The sequence below is a fragment of the Podarcis cretensis genome, assembly GCF_951804945.1.
Source record: "Podarcis cretensis genome assembly, chromosome: 13".
Taxonomy (NCBI): Eukaryota; Metazoa; Chordata; class Lepidosauria; order Squamata; family Lacertidae; genus Podarcis; species Podarcis cretensis.
The window spans coordinates 21480303-21506482 of NC_137182.1; the positions used below are offsets into that span (position 1 = coordinate 21480303).

At 45.9% G+C, this 26180-nt stretch overlaps 1 protein-coding gene across 3 annotated transcripts in view; it reads right to left on the reverse strand.

Annotated features, from left to right (window-relative positions):
• Nucleotides 1-8142, reverse strand: part of ITGA3 (integrin subunit alpha 3) — a 138504-nt gene extending 130362 nt beyond the window's left edge. For all 3 annotated transcript variants that reach the window (XR_013832408.1, XR_013832409.1, XM_079949328.1), the window contains exon 1: nt 7531-8142. Coding sequence is in view for 1 of the 3 variants with exons in the window: in XM_079949328.1 (XP_079805454.1) it covers nt 7531-7760 (230 nt within the window). In the remaining 2 variants the exon portion in view is untranslated. The remainder of the gene's footprint in view (nt 1-7530) is intronic.
• Nucleotides 8143-26180: the final 18038 nt, after the last annotated feature.

Here is a 26180-nt window from a genome sequence, read left to right on the forward strand (position 1 = left end):
TGGGAACCTCACACCTTGACCCTCAAGGATGAGACTGGTCTAGGATAGGCCTCTGTTTGTAAATGAACAATTCACGGCTGGGTCTGGATGAAGAGATACTCTTGGGCCTAAAAAATACACTTGGGCCATCGCTCTGGATCAAAAAATTCAAATTGGCTGCTGGGGAGGAAGGAATGTCAAATCAAAATCAGAAAAAGCTCAAAGTTGTTCCACTAGGGAGTGGGGAGCAATTCAATATGGTCCACGTTTAAAGGCAAAACTACACAATTCACTCTTCCTGAAACACTACAAGGCCTGAACCACGGCCGTCTTTCAAAATTCACACCTGTCTGAATTTTGCAATGTAGTTTTCCAGCAAACTAATAAGTACAGGAATGCATTTGCCGCGGGGAAGTGTGAAAGAAAATAGGGTTGCCATATTTTGAAGAGCAAAAGAAGGACACCTGGGACAATTTCAACTTTTAACTATGGGTCGCTCTGACAACTCTACCCATGAAAAGGAGGACGTGTCCTGGAAAAAGAGGACATATGGCAACCCTGGATGTGTATACTAGTGACGAGGACATGCAAAAAAAATATGCATCACATTCAGGGAAATCGCCTTGCAGGAATGCTTGTCTTAGGCAAAATTGCATACAATTGTGTGTCAGTTAGGGGAAATGTCCACTAAACTGCTGCTGAACTTTCATGAAGTTACCGTATTGGCTTGAATATAAGCCTCACTTTCCCCCCCAAATTCCAACCATGAAAAGTTAAAGTGCAGCTTAAATTCTCGACCTTACAAAAATTGGCCTTTTTACAATATCGCCGCTGAAACAGACATACGGTAAATGTTTTATTGTTGATTTGCGAGCTTGAGACTGTTCATGTGCCATTTACGGGTGTGAGTGCCTGCGGAAATTGTAGCCATTTGAATAGCGATTTGCGATTTCAGCGATTGTACGGTAACTTTTGCAGGCTTGGAAAATCAAAGGCTTAAACTGGCTCCGAGTTAAAATTCTACCAACCACAGTGACTTTCAGCGTGTAACCCAATTTTAAGGGAGTGGCTTATATTTGGGTATTCTCTCTCCCCCCCCCCCCCCGAATTTTAAAGGTGCGGCTTATTTGCGGGTGTGGCTTATATTCGGGCCAATACGATGAGTGTTAGTAGGAGCGATTGTTGCTTATTCGCCTGTTTCTTCCCTCTTGGAGACAGTGGTTTCTACACCCAGAGTTAGAAGGAAAGGGAGACGGGCTATGGGGAGAGGGGGGGAGCTGTGCTCTAGGGCTCCTGGAGCTACAACCGCTTGGGGTTTTCCAAGAATGATTTGGAAACAGCACGCCAGACAGCAAGCGGATCAGTTAAGGACTGCAAAGCCTCAGATCCGAATCTTTCTGAGCCATGAAGCTCTCTGGCTGATCCTGAGGCGAGCCACGTGAGACAAAAGCATAATTAATGCATATGAAAATAGACTTCTGTGAGGGAAGAATTTCCATTGATTTCGCTTTCCCCCATCACCTTTGCATAGGTACTTTGTGCATTAGGGCAATACCTTTCCATTTAACCTTTTGCACATGGCTGGAATTCGTCTCAGTGCTTTGTAAGTGTATTTACACACACACACACACACACACACACACACACAAAATATGTGGGTGACAGGTAACAAAAGCCAGAGGAACAGACTGCTTAGGAAGGCTGGAGGAAAAATTCAGATTTTTCAATGCCAGCCTCAGATAGTCAGTAAGGTTTGCCAGCCATGTAGAGAGAATTAATACAATGCTTTACTGTGCGGTGTTTCATATCGTAAGGGCAAAGAAAACTGCTTTAAATCACTGGTCCATTCAGCTCAGCATTGTTTCAAGAAGAAACCACTACTCAGCAGTAAGTCCCATTGAGTTTAACAAGCCTTACTCACAGGTAGGGCTGGAAGGATCTATCCATTTCCATTCTCTCAGTTTCTCATTTTTCAAATCTTCATTTTGGGTTTCTCTCAGTTTCTCATTTTTCAAACCTTCATTTCGGGTTCTCCACATATTTGAAGAAATTTTCCACTGAGGGGAAAAGTCCTTAGAGTTTTTGCGCAGAATTCTGCTAATGAACATATACAGTTTAGACTGATGTGCACATTTTCGCAAGCGATTTTTCCTGAATAGAATGTGCTGCTGTATCTAATATCCTCATTCTCAGGCACACTATCATATGCGCTTTTGTATACTTTGGGCTGGAAAACGGCACCGCAAAATTCAGACAAATGTACGTTTCAAAGACGAGCTGCGTTCCAGTTCTCATATCGTTTCAGAAAGCGTGGATCTGTTAGATCTGGCTTTAAAGGTGTACTGACTCAAATTTCTCCTCCATTGCCCCCCCTTCCGCCCAGTAAGTAAACGTAGGATCAGAACCTTAGATCAGCTGCTCCTCAAACAGCCCTAAACTACCAACTCACTAGGTACCTGCATCCCACCCAGATGACTCTCTCTGCATGGCAGACAGGCAGCGTGAGTGAAGGAGGAGGAGGCGCAAACCACAGGGAAGCATCTGCAAGACTAGGCATGTGCTTTGAAGAACAAACTCAAAGGGATAAAGCAGGCCAGTGTGTGCCACGTGCAAAAAAGGAGGCGGGAACAGAGCCAAGAGCCTCCAATTCACATGCCCCAAGGGGATGGCTGTTGGAAATCCAGCATGTGCCCCTTCATATAGAATCACAGAGTTGGAAGAGACCCTGAGGATCATCTAGTCCAAACCTCCGGAATTCAGGAATATGCAGCTGTTCCATACGGGCATCGAACCTGCAACCTTGGCCTTAATGGCACCACGCTCTAACCAACTCAGCTATCCTGTTTGTATTATTCCATTGCAGCCTGCTTTTGAGCTGCTAGGCTGATATCTCTCTTGCCCCAGTGTATTTTTTTATTATTTATGGCTCTTAAGGGTGGATGTTTTTAAGTTTTCTTCGTGATTTTAATGGGGTGATTGATTGATTGATTGATTGATTGATTGATTGATGTATGGTGGTGGGGAAGAATGAGTCAGTTTTCTTTTGCTTCATTGCGAATCAGGTTTGGGGGGTTTTGTCGTCATTTTTTAAAAAGGTGAAATTTATACTTTTTAGATCATTTTCATTTTTAATTATTTTGCTGCCTGATCTTTAGAAAATGCTTGGATTTAGTCCTTTTACTATGAATTTTCCTCGCATTTTTTTGCAGCTGATTTTTTTATGTGGCAATGTTTATTTTGACACCGACGAGGATGCTCTATTGAATTACGTTTCATCGAATGTATAAATTCCTTCCTTTTTGTTTTGGTTTGCTGTTTACTTAAGGTGTTTTAACCTGTGCTGTAAACCGCTTAAGAGTTTTGCGTAACTACGAGCGGTAAATAAATAAATATTATTATTTTAAATATTTTTTTATAACTACCCATTTCAGCTGTCTTCCCACAACTCCTCACATTGAGAAGTGTGGACCAGACATAGGAAGCAATCCTATGCACCCAAGAAGCTTAGCGTAATACAAGCCAGCATAAGTTAAACTGCCCTAAAAGTACACCAGAGCCAAAACCCGTTCAGCTGTAGAGCCGCTGCAGCTGCTCTGCCTAAGCCCGGAAGAGGGGAAACATGCCTTTAAAATAGTGTTTTATGGAGGGCTGCCAATCATCTGAATGAGCAGAACAAGCTTAGGATTCGGCCTAAGTGTCTCCCTCCCCTCCCCCCCCCCGGTGCTGCCCAAACCACACCCCCAGAATGTCCATTTTGGGCGTCTTGCACTGGCCTCGGCTCAGCCAGATGGGTGGGGGTATAAATATTATTATTATTATTATTATTATTATTATGTTATGCTGGTGTATCTTTGGCTAAGCCAGGTTGGTTACTTAACACCAGCAGAGCCAGAGATCATCTATGCATCCTAAACTGCCCATCTTGACAGATCTTGCCCCCGTCAACAATGCCACCAGATTCCTGGTGGAGCACATATATTTTAACCAGCTGGTATCGAATGAGGTGTTTCAACAATGATTTCTGCCTGTCTGGGTAGGCTTGCCTAGAAATTTTTTTTTTTTAAGTAGGTGTTGAAAAGAGCAGCGAAGGTGGTTGGGTAATGTCAAGAGGCAGGGAATTCCACTGTGTATGGATTTATTTAGATGGGTGCCAACAACAAGAAGTTCAGAATCAGTATTATGTGGCACCTGTAACACTGCCAGTTCTTTAGACTGAAGCAGTCGTATGGGCCTATATGGGGTAAAGCGATCTCACAAGTAAACTGGTCCCAAGCTGTTAAGGGCTTTAAGGAGTGTCTCCACCTCCATCATTCAGCCCAAACACTGAGGTCCAGCTCCAAGGGCCTTCTGGCAGTTCCCTCGCTGCAAGAAGTAAGGTTGCAGGGAACCAGGCAGAGGGCCTTCTCGGTGGTGGAACCCACCCTGTGGAATGCCCTCCCATCAGATGTCAAGGAAATAAACAACTATCTGACTTTTAGAAGAAAGACACCTGAAGGCAGCCCTGCTTAGGGAAGTTTAATGTTTGATGTTTTATCGTGTTTTTAATATTCTGTTGGGAGCTGCCCCGAGTGGCTGGGGAAACCCAGACAAATGGGCAGGGCACTAATAATAATAATAATTGTTATTGTTATAACACCTTTAATTGGGCCCAATTGCAAATGGGCAACCAGGGCAGTTCTCTGAACAGAGGTACTGTTGCGTTTGTGCAAATTTACAGAGGAAAAAAATGGCATTTAAATGGAAATAATAGCATAAAATATTTTATGGATTTTTTTAAATTAAAAAATGAAGTTTCTTGGATTTCTTTTTACTTAAATAAATACTGAGTGGGATATAAATTTCTTAGAAGAAATAAAAGCATTCCCGCAACCATCTGATGCCATTAAAAAAAAAGAAGGTACGACATACATACTAAATATTTAGTACTGCATCCCTGCTGGATAGGGTTTCAAAAGGCTTCTTGTGAACCAACAGAATGTTGCATTGGTTTGGTTGGCACCTGTTATCTGCTGCCACTGGCATAAGAAGTGAGCCTCATCCAGGGAAACACACACTGAATACTAAGGGAGCCTCGCCCTCACATGCATATCCCAGACAAAACTGCGCTGCTCTGAATTAAGCAGGTTTGGGACGGTAAGGATTTGTCCCTAAGTGTGGTGCTGTGGATTAAACCACAGAGCCTAGGACTTGCCAATCGGAAGGTTGGCGGTTCGGATCCCCATGAACGGGTGAACTCCCGTTGCTCGGTCCCTGCTCCTGCCAACCTAGCAGTTCTAAAGCACGTTAAAGTGCAAGTAGATAAATAGGTACCCCTCCGGAGGGAAGGTAAACGGCATTTCTGTGCATTGCTCTGGTTCTCCAGAAGCGGCTTAGTCATGCTGGCCATATGACCCGGAAGCTGTACGCCGGCTCCCTCGGCCAATAAAGCGAGATGAGTGCCGCAACCCCAGAGTCGGTCACGACTGGACCTAATGGTCAGGGGTTCCTTTACCTTTACCTTAAGTTCTGATTTGCCCTTTTTATTCTGCTCAGGGGTATGTTGCAGTAAAGTTGCACTACTCCCCAGTAAGGTATCTCAATGTGCTGTCGGTGTTCGAAATTAGCCAGGCGCCAGGAGCATTTTGCACCTGGCTTTTGACCACTTGCGACCAAGCGAAGATGCCTGGGTGCCAGGATGGCACCTGACATTTTTATCATTTATTTATTTAATTTATATATACCGCCCTATACCCAAAGGTCTCAGGGCGATTCACATAAAATATCATCTCCACCATCTGGATGGTGCATGCCTGGGGATCATTGAATCTGGACTGTTTTTTGCACACCCATGCCCCCATCCTGTAGAATTCTATCAGTTATATATTATCTGCACAATCAGAACGAATTTTTGGAACCAAATGCATTTTCTGCGCAGCCTGAGTAGCAGAAGTCATCATTAAGAAAAAGAGTTTGGAGCAGATATACAGTGGTACTTCAGGTTACATACGCTTCAAGTTACATACGCTTCTGGTTACAGACTCCACTAACCCAGAAATAGTACCTCGGATTAAGAACTTTGCTTCAGGATGAGAACAGAAACTGTGCTCTGGCAGCGCAGCGGCAGCAGGAGGCCCCATTAGCTAAAGTGGTGCTTCAGGTTAAGAACAGTTTCAGGTTAAGAACAGACCTCCGGAACAAATTAAGTACTTAACCTGAGGTACCACTGTACATGTGAACTGTCCCTGGATAAAGTGACTTTTCTTCCCTAAGTTCTCAGAGCTCTTAACCTGGCTCAAGGTGGTCATCTGAACTAGCCAGATGTTTAACTGAGAATCCATCACTGTCAGTCATCCATCATTTGTAAAAATAAGACTTTAGAGCCGTCTTACCCCCAAACTAGACATTCTGTTCTGGCAACTGTAACCTTGGTTTAAGAAGGTATTTGGATCCTAGCTCATACATCCGAGTTTCTAACACTGCACTTTCTGATTGCAATGTGCCACTGGGTAGACTTGAATTTAACTGCAAGAGTTGCCATCTTTCTGGGTCTGTGGACAAATCTGCAAACTACAACCAAGCACACTCTGCAACACATAATATTGGGTACAATGGAATGCTTCTTACAAACCTAATTTGTGTGGAAAAAACCCTTCGGGCAACCAGGGAAAACCTTCATAGGCACCCACAAGCAGCACGTTGGCAACCGCCGGTCTTGTGTTACCGGTGGCCACCAATATTCAGTGACCCTGAATATATTTTCTGTCAGCAAACAGCATTAACCATCACATTTGCAGCCGCTTCCCTGGTTTCAATCAACATCTCGCTTCGGAAGGAAAGGGCCAATTGGTGTTGGACGCACCAGGCCACATGTGGTACAACCCCAACACAATAGGGCATAAATTGCTCTCAAACACACGCAAACAGGCATCAAGTTTAGGAACAGATGAATTCCAGCTAAATCCAAAAAGCTGACAGGCTGAATGGCACAAACAGATGTGAATTGCAGCACGCATGGGGGGGGGGGTAGATGCAAGTAACTTCTCCATTAGTTCACAGACACTTATTATAAGAGTCCCTTTTGCTAACCAGAGACCACAAAAATATGCTAGATCTCCATTCCCAAGAGAAGGAACCAAGAATATGACATTTAATTAAAAGCAGATTGGGGAACTGCCAAACTTTGTTGGCGGCAAGGAGGGGGAATGAGCGCAGAAATGGGGGCTTTGCCAACCTGTTGTTCTAGGCAAAAATGGGCAGGAAAAAAAGAGTGTGCCTCTCAGTATAACATAGGTCTACTCAAAAGTAAGTCCCACAGAGTTCAGATGGGGCTTCCTGAGGGAGGAACGAAAAGGGATGTCAGCTTAAATATCGGACAGCTCTCTAAATCTCAGATCCCTGCTTGCATGACAGTTCTGTGTGATTCGAATGCCTGCTCCCCTCTTAACTACTGCAGATTTTATGCCTCCGGTTTGAACCTCAAGTTCAGAAAGAGAGTGGGCGGCTCCGGAGAAAAGGGCGCCTCTCACAATACCAAACACTGCACGCTCCCTGTCCCAACGCTATTTCACTTACAGGTATCGTTGCCCGTCCATGTGATGGTGCAGAGCCACGGAGAGTCCGAAGTAGCTGTCCGGGGTCTTGCCTTTCTTGAGGATCAGAAATTTCGTGTCCAGGTTGAAAGCCGCGCATCTCGGGGCGCAGAGGGAAATCCACAGGGCGCATGCCAGCAGGAGCGCTTTCTGCCTCCCAGGCTGGCTCTTGCGTCCTGCGGGTCTGCAAAGGTGGAACTGGCTAGCGCCCATGTCGTGTTTCGCCGATTTCTTTCTCCTTCTTTTTTTTTGCTTCCCAGGAGTCCGCTGCGCCCTTCTGCAAAGGAGTTTGCGGGTGGCTTGCTCGTTTTGCTGGGGGCTGGAGGGGGGGGGGTGAAACCCGGCTTGCTGTTGCTGTTGCTTTCAGTTCCTGGAGTTTTGCCCTCCTCCTCTCTCCAATCTCCTTTGCGAATGTTGCAGATTGTAGCAGCAGCCTCCCTGCTTAGCGATCGGGATTCCTTCGTCTCCACCCGGTTCTTCCCTACGCGCAAAAGGCTCGGATGGAGCCGGTTCTGTGGCTGGTATAGCGCAAGCGAGGCGCGCGCGTGCTAGCTTGGTTACCTCCCTCCCCACCTTGCACAGAGTCTGAGCAGCCGCTCTGGCTACACTTTTCTTCCGGGGGAAAAAGAAACAGTCGGAGCGAGCAGGAGTGACAAGCGCTTGGTTCTTAAAGGGGCCCTGGACAGGTTGGACACCTGCCCAGCGCGCAAACAAAGACGAGGGAAGATAAAAGGCCGGGGAACTGATTTCATTCTTGCTAGTATTTTCTTTTTCTGTTATAAAAAAAAGTACCTTAAAGGTACAAAGACACAGATTTGCCTGGAGGTTTCCAGGCGCAGGCTTTCCCCTCGAAGCGCATCTCTCCGGGATCACAGGTGTATTGGGGCGCGCTGCGTTTAGTCAGCGGGCAAGGGGATGCACTCTGCACGCGCTCAGGGGCCCTTGTTTTTATTATGACGCCGCGCGAGGAATAACAAGAGCCGGTTCTGGCGCACTTGCCGGCTTTCCTGGGCAAACCGCTGGGCTTATCTAAAGGAAGCAGAAGTTTGCCTGACTCAGAACCACCACTGGATCAAAATATTTTACCAGATGTCCCTTGCATTTCCCTCAGTCAGCCCTGGCAAAGCCCTACCATTGGTGCTGTGAGGTTTGTCTGTTTTGTTATTGCATTGGTATCCTGTTCCTTGGCCAAGATGCTCGTCTCACTCTCTGCCTGTCTCCAGTCCACTGTCACAACAACCCTATAGGGTGGGAGGCAATAAAGTGGTCCAAAATCACCCAGTGAGCTCTGTTGCAAAACAGAGCTGTCTCTCCCTGGTCTAAGTTCAACATCCTAGCCACTCCACCTCACTTGCTCTCTAGTTTTGAGGTTCCGGGACTGATCCCTGCTGAGCCAGCCTTCCCCCAGTCAAGTAAACTGCACTGGAATTACATACAACTTAAAGTGAGAGAGAGGCTGGTTCCTCCCTCAGGTTCACAGCTTTCAAATGTGGCAAGCAGACATCCATATCTCAGAATAGCTCAGTTGGTTTGAGCATGGTGCTGATAACGCCAAGGTTGCAGGTTCGATGCCCCCATGGGACAGCTGCATATTCCTGGACTAGATGATTCTCAGGGTGCCTTCCAGTTCTACAAATCTCTGATTCTAACCTGTGGATTTTAAAATGTGTGTGTGTATATATCAAAATCTAGCTATGCTGTTTGGTCCTCCTTAAGATGGCTTTCAACTTCGGATGTTTGTATTTCAAAGTGCTCTCTGTGTGTGCACATGTATTCTTCCGAATTCATAGATTTCATAGCTTCAAAACCACACCCCTTAGCTGATTCATCATTGTGACATATAAGTTACTTCCAGGTGACCTTCTAATTGAGCATTTGTTCTGGTTTATTTGCATAAACTCTGCAGGTTGGTTCAAAGATGTTGTATGTTTACTAAGCATTCATACTGGTTTGTTTGCACCAAGTTTGTGGGAAGGTTAGAAAACATTGGCTGTCGTTTTTTATTGAGCTTTCATTCTGATTTGTGAAGTTACGTTTATAACCTGCTGCTTTTATTGTATGTTCATTCAATTGTTTTGTTTTTTATTATTTTATTTGTAAATTTTCAACAAATAAACAATTCAACAACATTTCAAATTTAGCAATCAGTCATTCCACCTATGACTTCATCCCTCCGTGTTTCCCTCAAAATTTCAATTTATGCTGCATATTATTGTTACTCTATACCTTCACCTTATCTCACATAAAAAACAAAAAGCTCACCCTCCACTGCTGTTCTTACTCAAATCCTATTTGCATTCTAACATTTTTACACCGAGCTTTTAAGCATTCTGCAAATATTTTCCAATCTTCTTTAAGACCAGTCTCTTTCTGAACTCTAATTTTGCACATCAAACTTGCCTGGTCTACATAGTCTATCAATTTCAGCTGCCATTCTTCTTCAGTAGGGAGCACCTCATAATGCCATTTTTGCGCGTATAATATTCGTGCTGCCGTGGTTGTGTAAAGAAATAGATTTATCTGGGTTTGGGGGAATATCTGCTCCAGTTATCTCTCGTAAAAAGAAGAAGAAGCTTCTAGTTTGGGGGGGATAGTTGCTTTAAATATCTTTTTCAACTCATTATAAATCATCTCCCAAAAGTCCATAGCTCCTTTCACGTCCACCACATACGGTAAAATGTGCTCTCTGCTTCTTTACATTTCCAACACTCAGCTGTTTGGGTTTTAACATTTCCACTGTAAGCAGCCTTGTGAGGGCTTGCACTGAAAAGCGAGACAGAAATATGTTAAATTCCATATTTTTTGCTCTATAAGACTCACTTTTTCCCTCCTAAAAAGTAAGGGGAAATGTGTGTGCGTCTTATGGAGCAAATGCAGGCTGCGCAGCTATCCCAGAAGCCAGAACAGCAAGAGGGATTGCTGCTTTCACTGCGCAGTGATCCCTCTTGCTGTTCTGGCTTCTGAGATTCAGATTTTTTTTTTTCTTGTTTTCCTCCTCCAAAAACTAGGTGCGTCTTGTGTCCTGGTGCGTCTTGTGTCCTGGTGCGTCTTATAGAGCGAAAAATACAGTAAATAGGTACATGTGCTTTCCCTCTAAGCCAGTGGTTCTCAACCTTGGGTCCCCAGATGTTTCTGGCCTACAACTCCCCTGATCCTTAGCTCACAGGACCAGTGGTCAGGGATGATGGGAGATGTAGGCCAAAAACATCTGGGGACCCAAGGTTGAGAAAGGCGCTCTAAGCTCTAGTGACCCATGAACTGGTTACATTCGGAACGGACTACTGTAGCGCTCTCTGTGTTTCAAACTGTGGTCAGCGCTGATGCCGATAGGAGCAAGGCAGCCAGCGACACATATCACATGTCCACATATGGGCAAATACAGACAGCAAATATTTGAGCAACCGGGGAATATCTGGAGAACAATCAACTTCGAAATTCACACCAGAGAACTTCGGGGGTGGGGAAAGAATTTGCTTCAGTTTCCAGTTGTGTCTGTGATAGGACACAAGCCACCCTTTTTTTGGGGTGGCCAAAAAAAAAAAAAAAAAGACTTTCAAACCCAAAAGTTGTTCCCAGGAAATTTGCTTGTGTATCATTGCAAGCTCTTCTGTTTGAGGAATGGAATGCATTAATTGCTGCTGGATGTTTTCTGCCTGATAATCTTGGGATTCCAAGTAGAGAAAAGAGGAAATGGAGGCAGGAGGAAATGTAGAGTCTTCCAGAGGTTCGGTGCAGAATCCTTGATTTTCCCCATTAGCAGTGGAGGGATTGTGAACAGGGCATCAATCAAGATGAGCTTGATTTCTCACCCAAACTCACATTCGACCAGACAGCTTTGCTCTCCCCTCCTGGTGAGTTCAGATGTTTCGGATCGCCTCTTTCTCTCCTTCTGATGCATAGCCTTTTCACAGATACCTTCTCAGTTCTTGGTCCCTAAAAGGAGAAGTCCTCCCTCCAAAACAGGGGTGGCTAACTTGTGCCCATTCAGGTATTTTTAGACTCCCAACTCCCCTCAGTCGCAGGCATCATGGCCATTGGCCAGGGGTCATTGGAAATGAAATTCTGTGCCTTCATCACCATGTATGGGAACATACCTCAAGAAAGGCAGTCTTCATGTTCTAAGTCAGGGGTCAGCAAGGTTTATCTTGCCTGGACCGGATCGGTCCCCCAGAGATCCCTCTGTGCATGCACACCTGTGATTTTTGGCATCTGCATGTGCGCAGAAACAATTCCCAGCGCCACGAAAGTGAGTCCCTGCGGTGTGCCGGTTTAGTGCAGCACGTGAGTGGGCAGCTTGGTTTGGGGGCGGCTTGTGGGCCGGTCAGATGACCTCCATGGGCTGCTTCCAGCCCATGGGCCTTAGGTTGCTGACCTCTGTTCTCAGTCCTAAGAAGAGCCCTGCTGGACCATGCCAAAGGCCTTTCTCAGGGGTAGCCAACATCGTGGCTTCCAGATGTTTTGGACCACAACTCCCATTATCCTTGCCCATTGACTGTTCTGCCTAGGGCTGGTGGGAGTTGTAGTCCCCAACATCTGGAAGGCTCTGCCTTGGCCACCCATTTTCAGGCTCTCACAAACCACCTTAGGGTTTTACTAGAATGCCAAGATCTACCCACCAGAACCATGTGCAAAAGACATGCTCTTAGTATTAAAGAATAGTCTTCTTCTTCTTCTTTTGCGATCACTTGTAACCGAGTAAGATTGTCTTCCATAAACACGGTTTTAAAAATGAGTCTGTAAGTGACTGTGGAGGTCAATTCTGGATCCAAACATCCTTCCACAGTGGAGACATAGGTTTCCAGGTGGGAGTTGATCACGGTGAGGGTTTGCCAAGTGTGCCTTCCTCTTAGCACATTTCTCCATTTCGTCCTGAGTTCGAGGATCTTCAAAGCCCACGACACCTTTGGTAAAGGCTGTTCTCCAATTGGAGCTATCGCAGGCCAGTGTTTCCCAGTTGTCGGTGTTATTAAAGAATATGGGGAGGGGATGGATGGCTAGCATTGCCACAATGTCAGCTTCTGCCTCTGATTCTGGACTTCTGTATGCCACAGACTCCCCCTGCTCACTAGACCCCATTGCCTCCTCAGCTTCCAACTCTTCCTCTTCCCTTCGGTCCACTCGTCGTCGTCCTACCACCTCTCCACCTCTGAGCTTTCTTTCCTTGCTGGTTCCCCCAGACGGAGCCTCCCATCATTCCTCTGCGACCAACCAGTTCATGACACCCTCCAGGTGAGGAGCGTCTTCTGCCCATTCCATTCGTTCAGCTTTTTAAATATATATATAAATATTCCCAATACCTTGGGGTAACCCATTGCGTGACTTTGATGTGCGATCTGCATGCACGATCTACCCCTGTCACGCTATGATCTGTAACTCTATATTCACTCATGCCGTAGAAACTGTACGTGAAACTCATTTCAGCTGTTGAGAAGATCGTTGGGTGGATTAGTTCATGACAGGTGCACCCCACATGCCAAAGTGCCCTGGGGTGTGTGTTTTTTTGCCTGCCCATAAATCTGTTACAGTGTATACAACCTTTCAATGGAAAGAAAGCATCATGGTTCCCAAATTTTGCAATGCTTAGCTCATCTGACACTGAGCTGGCTTGTCATGGGAAATGGAGAGACTCATTGCTGGTCCAACTAGGGATGTAAGAACATAGGAAAAGGCTGCTGGATCAGGCTCATAACCCATCTAATCCAGCACCCCTGATCTCACAATGGCTGACCAGATGCCTGTTTTAAACTCTCTTTTTTTTGGTATTAATATATTTTTTGAAAAGGTTTCCGTTTTAAAGAAATAAAGTGATGCAAAGAAAAAGACAAAAAGGAAAGAAGACACAAAAATGTGTAGAAGGAAACAATATGTGCGTATACCCAATATGCTAAAAACACCCTAACCCATACATACTTATATACATTTGATATTATTCTCCTAATATTTATATAAGGTAAAGGACCCCCTGGATGGTTAAGTCCAGTGAAACTTGGCTATGGGGTGCAGTAGCTCATCTCGCTTCAGGCCGAGGGAGCCAGCGTTTGTTCCCAGACAGCTTTCCGGGTCATGTGGCCAGCAGGACTAAACTGCTTCTGGTGCAACAGGACACAGTGAAAGAAACCAGAGCGCACAGAAATGCCGTTTACCTTCCCACCGCAGCCGCACCTATTTATCTACTTGCGCTGGTGTGCTTTCAAACTGCTATGTTGGCAGGAGCTGGGACAGAGGAATGGAAGCTCACTCTGTCACGGGGATTCGAACCGTCGACCTTCCGATTGGCAGGCCCAAGAGGCTCAGTGGTTTAGACCACAGCACCACCCGCTCCCATTAATATGTAAATATTATTAATAATATTGATGTGTAACTTGCAAGTGTTATCATATTGTCAATGCATTTATTATCTTCATTCTTCCAGTTGATCGATGTCAGTCTCTTGGTGGTAGCACGTCGAATCCATTTTCTTTGTCCCGTTGTTAGCTTCCATATAATTGGTTGGGACATGGGTAGCGCTGTGGTCTAAACCACTGAGCCTCTTGGGCTTGCCGATCGGAAGGTCGGTGGTTCGAATCCCTGTGACAGGGTCAGCTCCCATTGCTCTGTCCCAGCTCCTGCCAACCTAGCAGTTCAAAAGCATGCCAGTAAATAGGTACCGCTGTGGCAGGAAGGTAAACAGCATTTCCGTGCACTCTGGATTCCGTTATGGTGTCCCATTGCGACAGAAGAGGTTTATTCTTGCTGGCCACATGACCCAGAAAGCCATCTGTGGACAAATGGCAGCTCCCTTGGCCTGAAAGCAAGACGAGTGCCGCAACCCCATAGTCGCTTTTGACTGGACTTAAAGGGATGCTGGTGGCACTGTGGGTTAAACCACAGAGCCTAGGGCTTGCCAATCGGAAGGTTGGTGGTTTGAATCCCCATGGCGGGGTTAGCTCCCATTGCTCGGTCCCTGCTCCTGCCAACCTAGCAGTTCGAAAGCACATCAAGGTGCAAGTAGATAAATAGGTACCGCTCCGGCGGGAAGGTAAACAGCATTTCCGTGCGCTGCTCTGGTTCGCCAGAAGCGGCTTAGTCATGCTGGCCACATGACCCGGAAGCTGTACGCTGGCTCCCTCAGCCAGTAAAGCGAGATGAGCGCCACAACCCCAGAGTTGGCTACGACTAAACCTAATGGTCAGGGGTCCTTTACCTTTACCGTATATAATAGGTATATAGTTCAGAATAATGTTTTCCGCTGAAAACTCCAGCTTTCTCGGGATTGCCGTCATTATACAAAAGAAGCCACAAGCAGGATTTGAACACAAGAGCCCTCTCGCCTCCCAGGGTTTCAAGCAACTGGCGTTCAGAAGCATTGCTGCGTCCGACTGTGGAGGCAGAGCCCAGGCCATTGAAAGCCCTCTCCTCCAAGTCTTGGTAGCTCCTTCCAGAGCTTGCTGAAGCTTGGCCGCTTCTCCAATATGGCTTCAGGTTCAAGACTTACTGTGGACTTGACACCTCCTGACATCTCCTGGTTGTGGGTTGTGGGTGCTATTCAAGGCAAGCATTACGAATTCCTGCCTCGGGCATCAAAACGTTTGCAACGTTTAGCACTTCTAACACCCTTGTAAACGTTTCCTCATGAATAATAAAATAAAGGCAAGCGAGCGCTGTTGTGCAGCGAAAGCTACATCAAGATAACATTAAGGACACAGCATTAATTGCTTTTAGTGTCAAGGAAGACCCAAGCAGCGCTCCGCCAGGTAACTGTAAATGGATTTCTTCCCAGCATCAGAAAGCAGGGTGTGGTACTCGTTGCCAAAAATACTTTGGACCACACTTCTCTTTGAACTATTTTGACCAGTTGTTTTGTTTTGTTTTTTTTGCACTTGGATATAATCCCTGATAAATTGCATGCACTTTTGAAGGGCATCTAATGACGGGAACCTTAGTCAAGTGTAGGGCAGCAATTAAAAAAACAGCAGTGCCAGCAAACTTACGGTAACTCTTTATTCAAAGAAAGCAAAACAGTGCAGGCTTAGTGGTCACTCTTCCCAGTAGGTCTTGCCCCAATGCGGGTGTTGCAAGGACTGAGAGTCCCTGCCTGCCCACCATTCTCTAAGTCTCCTCCCCTACCCCTGATCTAGCATAGTACTTGGATAATGGGCATGTCAGCTGCTCTCCAAGGTCTGAAGCAGAACCCCCAACCACAACCACCTGCTATCGGATACTTTCAAAACTGAACATGCCAGGATTTGAACCCGGGACTTTCTGCATTCAGGGCCTGGGCTCTACCACTCAACCATGACTCCTTGCAGAGTTCAAATAAGATTCATGGCATGTTCATCATGTCATTGAGTTTCCTGTTCAGGTTGTTATTGTTGTTGCAGGATTTAGGGCAGGAGTCAGCAAGGTTTACCTTACCTGGGCCAGATCAGTCCCGGAGAGATCCCTTTGTGGGCTGGATCACACTGGATTGCACGCATGCCTGCAATTTCCAGCGTCTGCATAGATGCGATTTCCGGCGCCGGGGAAGTGAGTCCCCACGCCACACTGCACCGGTTTAGCACAGCATGCCGAGACTCGCAGAGCAGGCGGCTCAGTTCTGGGGTAGCTCGTGGGCCAGTTAAACGGCCTCTGTGGGCTGCTTCTGGCCCATGGGCCACATGTTGCTGACCCCTGATTTAGGGGCTTCAAAATACAGCAAGCTATGTAAACCTGTTCAGTTTGGCCCTACCTGGACATGCTGGGGACTAAATATATACCCTCCAACATTTCTCCAATGAAAATAAGGACATCCTATTCCATAGGTAAAGGAGACCCCTGACCATTAGGTCCAGTCATGACCGACTCTGGGGTTGCGGTGCTCATCTCGCTTTATTGGCTGAGGGAGCAAGCATACAGCTTCTGGGTCATATGGCCAGCATGACTAAGCATCTTCTGGCGAACCAGAGCAGCGCACGGAAATGCCGTTTACCTTCCCGCTGGAGTGGTACCTATTTATCTACTTGCACTTTGACATGCTTTCAAACTGCTAGGTTGGCAGGAGCAGGGACCGAGCAACAGGAGCTCACTCCGTCGCGGGGATTCGAACCACCAACTTTCTGATCGGCAAGCCCTAGGCTCAGTGGTTTAGACCACAGGGCCACCCATGTCCCATTGTGCAGATAAGCATAGCCAATATGGTGCCCTCCAATACTGGACTACAACTCCCATCATCCTCTACCAGCTAGGGCTGATGGGAGTTGTAGTCCAAAACATTCCCTGTTTGGGACTACCGCTGAGACGCAACTGCTTCTCTTCCTCCTGGCTCTGTGTACACAGAATGCCTCGCCCTCGCCCACTGTGTACGGCCTGGGTGCACCCAGCTAAATTTGGGGCATGGCTGCAGCCTTGCCGCCTCTCTCTTTGCAGACTCACCCCTTGCCAAGGGGTCCAGGAAGTCGGGGCCGTTCTCTGAGCCTGGCAGGCCCGAGCGAGAGAGAAGAGCTGCCAAATTCTTTCGGCGTCAGGCAGGTGCAATAACAGCCCGCGTCATTTCTGTGATGCTTCACCTCCGCCTCCCCTTCCTCTGCGAGGCTCTACAGCACAGGTCTTGTTTGCATTAGGGCAACCACAGTGGCTTTTATAATCCCTGCGATAAGTGTGTCTCCTTCCAAATGGAAAGTTGCATTGATCTTTGGGTGTTTCCTCCCTACTCCCCCGTCCCCATCGCAAAATCCCCTTCCTGGAGCAAGTTTTGCAGCTGTTTATTTCTTCCCCCAGAGCTGCTGAAAGACTTTATGACCATGAGAGCAAATATAAGTCCCCCTTGCCCAATATTTTAAAATGATCCACACATGTTATTCTCAAACTCCAGCTCGTTCCTTTACAGAAGATGAGCAATTTCCCCCTTTTTGGATTCTCATTTTCCCAGTGTTTCATTTTTTATCTCATTTCTGCATTAGTTTGCAATGTTCCTTTTAAACAAGAAGGCTCTTGCATGAAAATTCACATGTATTTCTCCCATTGTGTGTAGTTTTGTACAGCGTTTTGCCAAATACAGTGGTACCTCGGGTTAAGAACTTAATTCGTTCCAGAGGTCCGTTCATAACCTGAAACTGTTCTTAACCTGAGGTACCACTTTAGCTAATGGGGCCTCCCGCTGCCACCGCACTGCCGCTGCGTGATTTCTGTTCTCATCCTGAAGCAAAGTTCTTAACCCAAGGTACTATTTCTGGGTTAGCGGAGTCTGTAACCTGAAGCATCTGTAATGTGAAGCATCTGTAACCTGAAGCATCTGTAACCCGAGGTACCACTGTACAGATGCTTTTGCAAGCAATTCTCCCTACAACGATTACTTTTGTACATTTCTCCCACCAATATACGCATTTTTTAGGACATTTCTCCTCTAGGTACACTTTTTTTGTGCACATTTTGGGGGTGGAGTGTGGCTTCGCAAATCTTGGAAGGATGCACAAACATGGTACAATAGCTGTGCTCCCAGTTTGCTTATTGATTCTTTGGAAAGCTAATACAACAGATAGAAAATGTAACTCTGGCAACATACAAACAGATTACTTTTAGATTGTGTATGGATTAATATATTGCGCATATGGCGCATACGGTTGGGTCCATCATTTCTATTCCCTGTCAATTAAAACACCAGCAACAAAGGACTGTATTCAATGCTAGTCTTACTCAAGGAGCAGACCCAATGTGATTCGTGGGCATGAGTAAATTAGGTTTACTAATTTCTGTGAGTCCACTCCAAAGAGGACTTGGTCAGTTACAGCCCTAAACCTTGGACAAATCTCCCCTTCCATCCTTGTACAGAGCCTCTTGTGACCTTTCCCTTTCACCTGAATAGCAACGCCCATTGTGAAGAGAGAGGGGATTAAAATCTCTGTTAAGTGGTTTCTTTACAGAGAATGGCTATAAAAAAAGAGTGCCTCCAAAAATCTCATCCCACATGAAAAAGCTTATAGCATCCTTTTGCCTTAACCCGCTACTCCTCATTCCCAACTAGAGGGTCCATGAATCCTACTTTGCACAAGAAAGACAGTCATCTATTTGAAGTGTTGTCCAGTTCATGCCTAGCTTAAAGTCTAGCTTGCAAGGGTCTTGAAATTGCCAGTCGCCCACAACGTACCAGCGGAGCAGGGACATAGGTCACCTGATCGCAGTTTTCCCCCATGAGAATGAGATAGATCACATTCCTATTAGGGTTAGAGTAGGACTGCATTTCTGTTTAAAGTATAGCAACAGTTTTCTTTTCTTTTTTTGGTGATTTTTAAAATTTTGTTACGTTCAGTTACACATTTTAACATTCTTAGCAATACATTCCAAATTATTATTGTTTCCAATACAGTGGTACCTCAGGTTACAGACGCTTCAGGTTACAAACTCCGCTAACCCGGAAATAGTGCCTCAGGTTAAGAACTTTGCTTCAGGATGAGAACAGAAATCGCGCGGCGGCAGCGGGAGGCCCCATTAGCTAAAGTGGTGCTTTAGGTTAAGAACTGTTTCAGGTTAAGAACGGACCTCCAAAACGAATTAAGTTCTTAACCTGAGGTACCACTGTACTATATATGTAAATCTCTATGTATATATTATTTTCCTTATTCCTACACCTGTGACTTCCCTCCACCACTTTACAGCTTCTTTTGTTTTTATTTCTTATTGTATTGTGTTGCGTATATTATTTGTATTTCCCCCATAAAACGTCTGTCGATATCTTAGCTTAACAAAATTTAGTCAATGCGGTGGCGCTGTGGGTTAAAGCCTCAGCGCCTAGGACTTGCCGATCAAAAGGTCGGCGGTTCGAATCCCTGCGGCGGGGTGCGCTCCCGCTGCTCGGTCCCAGCGCCTGCCAACCTAGCAGTTCGAAAGCACCTCCGGGTGCAAGTAGATAAATAGGGACCACTTACCAGCGGGAAGGTAAACGGCGTTTCCGTGTGCGGCTCTGGCTCGCCAGAGCAGCGATGTCACGCTGGCCACATGACCCGGAAGTGTCTCCGGACAGCGCTGGCCCCTGGCCTCTTAAGTGAGATGGGCGCACAACCCCAGAGTCTGTCAAGACTGGCCCGTACGGGCAGGGGTACCTTTACCTTTACCTTTACATTTGTTTTAGGGTTATGTTTTGTCATCTATTCTTCCACGCATTCCCATTCTTTCCTTAGTTTCCTTAGTTTCTGATTTGATTGATATCTGATAGCTGCTGTCATTGTAACCAACTCTATAAATTCACATAATTTATTTTGCCAATCCATTATTGACGGGACAATGTCCCCTTTCCAATTTTTGGCTGTTAGTATTCTGGCAGCAGCTGTAGCATATAAAAACACTTTTTTCCTTGTTGTTGGGAATGTCTGTTGATACAATGCCTAACAGGAATGCTTCTGGTTTGTTCTCAAATGATGTTTTAAACATCTTTTTCAGTTGCTCATGAACACTATTCCAGAATTTTTTTTATTATTTCCCCACATCCCCACCATACGTGATGAGAATGAGATAGATCACATTCCTATTAGGGTTAAAGTAGGATTGCATTTCTATAGTAACGGTTTTCAAACGTGCACCTCTAAATAATAAATTTGCATGTGCCTATATGGCTTGCTGATCGGAAGGTTGGCGGTTCGAATCCCCGCCACGGGGTGAGCTCTCATTGTTCAGTCCCTGCTCCTGTCAACCTAGCAGTTCGAAAGCACGTCAAAGTGCAAGTAGATAAATATGTACCACTCCAGCGGGAAGGTAAATGCCGTTTCCGTGCGCTGCTCTGGTTCGCCAGAAGCGGCTTAGTCATGCTGGCCACATGGCCCAGAAGCTGTACGCCGGCTCCCGCGGCCAATAAAGCGAGATGAGCACCGCAACCCCAGAGTCGGCCACAACTGGACCTAATGGTCAGGGGTCCCTTTACCTTTATACTGATGCTTCATTGTTTATTGTTTGCATCTTTGCTGTAATTATTTTGGGAGGACTCCAGTGGTGGAGGGTCTGGTGCTTTGCATGCAGAAGAATGCAGGTTCAATGTACCCAACATCTCCAGGCAGAGCTGGGAGAGAATTCCTGTCCGGAACCCCCGGAAAGCTGCTTCCAGACAAGACGGATCAAAATGGAACAATGAAGTTTGTCGGAAGTTGGAGCCAAATGTCATGTTAATTAGTACTGCTAATAGGTATTTCCACTCTAAGCAATCAAAAGCTTTGAGGATGTCTAGGGACACTCGCCATGGTCCCCTCCACCTCTTCCCCCCTTTTCTCCCTAATGTAACACTAATGTCTTAACAAATGAAACTGATCTGTCAACAATGCAACTTGAAAAAAGAGACATTGCACATACTTTTGTAATACAAGAAATCTTTAATAAATAATATTTTTTTAAAAAAAATGGAGCAATGGGTCTGAACCATAGAATCATAGAATTGTAGAGTTGAAAGGGACCCTAACGATCATCTAGTCCAAACCCCTGTAATGCAGGAATCTCATCACTCACTATAAGGGAAATCCTTATGTTCCCACTGTGTGCTGCTTAGGGATTTCTGAAATGGCAAGTGCTTTTTTTTTTTTTAATTAAAACATATACAGTCATACCTCGGGTTGAAGTAGCTTCAGGTTAAGCATATTTGGGTTGCGCTCCGTGGTGACCCGGAAGTAATGGAGCGTGTTACTTCCGGGTTTCGCCGCTCACGCATGCACAGACGCTCAAAATGATGTCACGTGCATGCGTGGAAGCGGCGAATCGCAACCCACGAGCAGACGTGGGTTGCGTTCGCTTCAGGATGCGAACAGGGCTCCAGAACAGATCCCGTTTGCATCCAGAGGTACCACTGTAATGTGCAACAATTATGAAATTGCCCCCAAAAATGAAAATGAAAAATAAAACAACAACAAACACTGTCCAAAATCGGCTTGCCAAGAGACAGTAGGGCTGCCATACATCCAGATTTCCCCAGACATTACTGGGATTTCAAAAGCAGAATTGACATCCGGTGGGATTTCTGAAAGGCAGTGCTTTGCCACTTGAAAAAATCACGATTTTTTTGGGGTGTCCTGGTTTTTACTTTTTGAAATTTGGCAACCTTAAGGTTTTATTCAGCGCTGTCTCAGACCCCCAGAAACAGAGCCCAGAGAAGTCTGCCTTGAGCTCTCCCCAGTTGCTGGAGGGGACAAGAAGCAAAGGGACGGCATCTTAGGAATTTCTTAGGTGCAAATACAGCCCAGCCCAAACTGAAGGAGGCCCAATACTGCCCTGAGGGCCCTTGAAGGCTGCCAGGAGCTTCCTTATCTTCAATTAGCTCTCTAAATATTTGCCCGGCTCAACGGGTGTGTTAAGGGTAAAACAGCTGGGCCAGACCTTCGCAGGCCTTCCGCAAGCTTTCGAAAGGAACTGGAAGGTAAGATGAGTGGAAACAAATGGGGCAAAAAAGAAAAATCAATTTAAGAAATTTCTTCATCTGGGACTAGGATGGACACCGTTCATAGCACTTGTGGGGCGAGTAGGGGGCTGGCATGGCAGAGAAGACCCCACAGCAAAGCACATGTTTTCTGCTTAGAACAGGGGTGGGGAGTCTGAAGGCCTCATTCCTTTCTCAGCAACCTCCCAGGGGCCACACGCTAGAAGTTGGCAGGGCCAGAAGTCAAAGCAGGGTGAGCAATGAATGTCAACTCTACCTATGTATCTGTACACAAAACTTCACATTGCTGTCCATCTTCCATCCAAGAGAGCAAAAAGCATCATCATAATTGAGGGGCCTACAGATCACAAAATTTAAGGTGAGTCCTAAATATATATACAGTGACCTCGAATGTTCCTCTGTGGGTCACCCTAACCAAGATAGACTGAAGGAAGAAAGAGCTGAGCTGTAAGGACTCTGAAACAACTTCAGGGTGTGTTGGCTGTTCTCTGTGAAGAACTAATAGTGGATTTGGGGTGCCTGCTGGGGTATTTAATGCTGTTCTCCCACCTACACTCAACTTGTAAATTTGGAAATAAACACAAATACAGTGGTATCTTGGTTCTCAAACTTAGCCCATTCCAAAACCAAAGCGTCCCTAAAGCAAGGTGCACTTTCCCATAAAAAGTAATGCAAAATGGGTTAATCCGTTCCAGACTTTTAAAAACAACCCCTAAAACAGCAATTTAACATGAATTTTACTATCTAACGAGACCATTTGTCCATTAAATGAAAGCAATAAACAATGTACTGCAGTCACACAATCAATCAATCAGTAGGTGAACTGGGTTCCACACAGTCACCACAACAAAACAAAAAGAGCCACAAAAACAAGAAAAACGCAAAATGAATAGCAAATAAAAGACAGAGCTCAGCGTAACACTCAAAACAGAAGTGTGGCACTCAAATTGGAAGCATAACACTCAAAACGGAGCACGTTCGGCTTCTGAAAAAAGTTCGCAAACCGGAACACTTACTTCCAGGTTTGCAGTGTTTGGGATCCAAATTGTTTGAGAACCAAGGCGTTTGAGAACCAAGGTACCACTGTATTGCAAACTGGTGTAAGTCTCCATGCGACCTCCAGAGTGGAATATCTTACATTATTTATAGAGTGGTACCTCAGTTTTTGAGCATCTCGGAAGCTGAACGTTTTGGTTTCTGAACGCCGAAAAACCAGAAGTAATTGCTTCCATTTTCGAATGCTTTTCGGAAGTCAAACAGCTTCCGCTGAGTCCCCCCCCCCATTTTCCCCATTGAAATTGCAGACTGCACTTTGCGCCTCGGTTTTCGAACGTTTCGGAAGTCGAATGGTGTTCCGGAATGGATTACGTTTGAAAACCGAGGTACCACTGTACCAGTTTAATTTATTATGGCTTCATCCAAAAACCCCTGGGAACTGCATCTTGCAGTCAGTAACTGAAAATTCTCCACTAGCGAACTTTGTTGTTGTTGTTGCAAAATTCACTCCCTATTATAGTATATGCTCTCCTCAGATAATATTGGGAGCTGTATTTGTTAAGGGTGCTGAGAGTTGTTAGTAGGCAACCCCTCACAAAATTCACCAGGAAGAGGGATTGATGGTTAAGTCACTATGGCTGTGACACTTATAAGTGTTATAACAGTGTTATAACACTTACGGTGCAGAGGTGTCTTCTAGTCTATACCATTTTTTTTTAAATTCCTCTTACGTATAAAACTGCATTACGGGCCAAAGGGCAGTAGCCTGGCCACCCCACTGACATGCTAATTTAATTAGCGCAGGGTTGTACGTGTGTGCATTCTGGTACTGCTGAGCAACCAGTTTTCATAAGCCCTCCTCTGCAGCCTGAAAAATGGCCCAGTCTGGCTGCTTGCGAAAAGGCTAGGCCTCCGGTTTGCAGTGCAGACAATACACGGGTGTAATTATATCACTGCACTTTGGCTCGCTGAGCCCTGGCCATAATCACAGGTGGGTCTCACCCTCCCTCCCTCTCTCGCTTCAAAAGTCAACGGGAGGCGGGGATGGGTTGTAACCGCACCTGAGCGGTGGAGGAGACGTTGAAGAGCTGAACCTTCCAGCCCTTGGAGTCTCGCCAGGGCTTGCGCAGCCCCACAAAGCACAGTGCACTTGTTCCAGCAGGCAGGCAGGCAGGCCAAGATGAGCCAATGCAAACAGCCTCTTTTCAATATCCGTTCTGATCCACCCTGACCCCCCCTCTGCCCACGGCAACTTGGACGGCAGTGCCCCGCCCCAGTTTGCTTTTCATGTTGGCGATGAATAAATTTCCTCCTGAAAAGGAAAGTCGACGCTGTGTCCAGAACGCACGGCCCTGGAACCGGCGTGAGTCACTTCCCTTCTCTGGCTGGATGTGGCCCGGACCTTGCCCAGGACAGGACGTGCCTGGGCTTATCATCAGCCAGGGCTCGTCACCTTCCTTTCCACTCCCCAAACCACCCTGTAGAGAGTGCTAATCCTAGAAATCTGGAATTGGCATTTGTCTTTGGAGTCGCTGGTTCAGCAGCCAGTTAAGGAGCAAAAGGCTTCATTGGGCTGGTTTCGGAACACCGGGCAAGAGTGCCTCTGAGCATGTGCAGAGTGCACGCAACTCCCCTGCCCAGCCAGTCTTATCCAATCACAAAAGCCTCCCTGCCTCCCTGCAAAGAGACTTATCAGATTCTCTTAAAGGACTGTCTCCGAGAAAGAGTGTGAGAACAGTCATTTAATCTATGCTGTGTTACTTTTTGTTTTTTAATAAATATTTTTTTATTGAATGATTTTATGTTACAAAAAACATTACAACCATACTACCACTAAATATAATTGAGAAATAAAAATTACTGTACATACATCAATATTTAGTTTATTTGTTATTTACCATCTTATTTCCTCCCAAACATTCCATACAAAACACACATATGTACAGACACACACACACAAATGATAATAATGTAAGTAAATATTTTCCCCGCTTTTATCTTACAAAAACTTTTCTTCAATTTTGACTTCCTGTCAAGTCCCTTCGCATATGTTTTATCTTACAATCGAATGTACACAAAACAATTAACCTTTCTATATAAATTTTCCAATACATTCTGAAAACATGATAAATCCTGAATTGTTATCCACCTCCTTTTACTTCCTTTGTCACTCGAATGCTAGCATGGAGTGGAAACTATTATTGTATTTTTGAACATATCTTCTATAACCATCCCACTTTCCTGCAAATTTTTGCTTTGAGTTTCCTCTGAGTTTGCTAGTCAATTGAGCCATCTCCACCAATTCCTGTAATTTGATTTGCCAATCTGTTATTTTTGGAGCCTCGTGATCTTTCCATTCCTTCGCCACAAGTATTTGAGTCGCTGTGGTTGCATACAAGAACACCTCTCTTAGATTTTTTAGTCGTTTTAATCTATGCTATGTTACTTTCATCGGGACGCAGGTGGTGCTGTGGGTAAAACCTCAGCGCCTAGGACTTGCCGATCGCATGGTCGGCGGTTCGAATCCCCACGGCGGGGTGAGCTCCCATCACTCGGTCCCAGCTCCTGCCCACCTAGCAGTTCAAAAGCACCCTTAAGTGCAAGTAGATAAATAGGTACCGCTTTATAGCAGGAAGGTAAACGGCATTTCCGTGTGCTGCTCTGGTGCCAGTTCACCAGAGCAGCTTTGTCACGCTGGCCACGTGACCTGGAAGTGTCTCCGGACAGCACTGGCTCCCGGCCTCTAGAGTGAGATGAGCGCACAACCCTAGAATCTGTCAAGACTGGCCCATACGGGCAGGGGTACCTTTACCTTTATGTTACTTTCTGTGCTACATCAGGGGTCATCAACCTAAGGCCCATGGGCCACAAGCAGCCCATGGGGGTCGTTTTACCGACTCACAAGCAGCCCCCTAACCGAGGTGCCCGCTCGGTGAGTCCCTGCACGCTGCGCTAAACCGGCGCAGCACGGTGTGGGGACTCGCTTTCACAGCCCTGGAAATCGTGTCTGTACAGACGAAGGAAATCACAGGCATGCGTGCTCATGCGCACACGTGATCCAGCCCATGGAAGGGGCCCTGTGGCAGAGAACCCTGTGGTAAGCCTTGCTGACCCCTGTGCTACATGATGCTTAAAAACTCCTCTCCTCTTTCCTCCGTAGATTCCTCTGTTTTATGCATTTCCTTCCCTCATTTCTCAGCAGGGTGACTTTATTATACTTTATTGTTGTGTTTACTGAATGGAACATGCTAAATAAAATTTAAAATAAATAA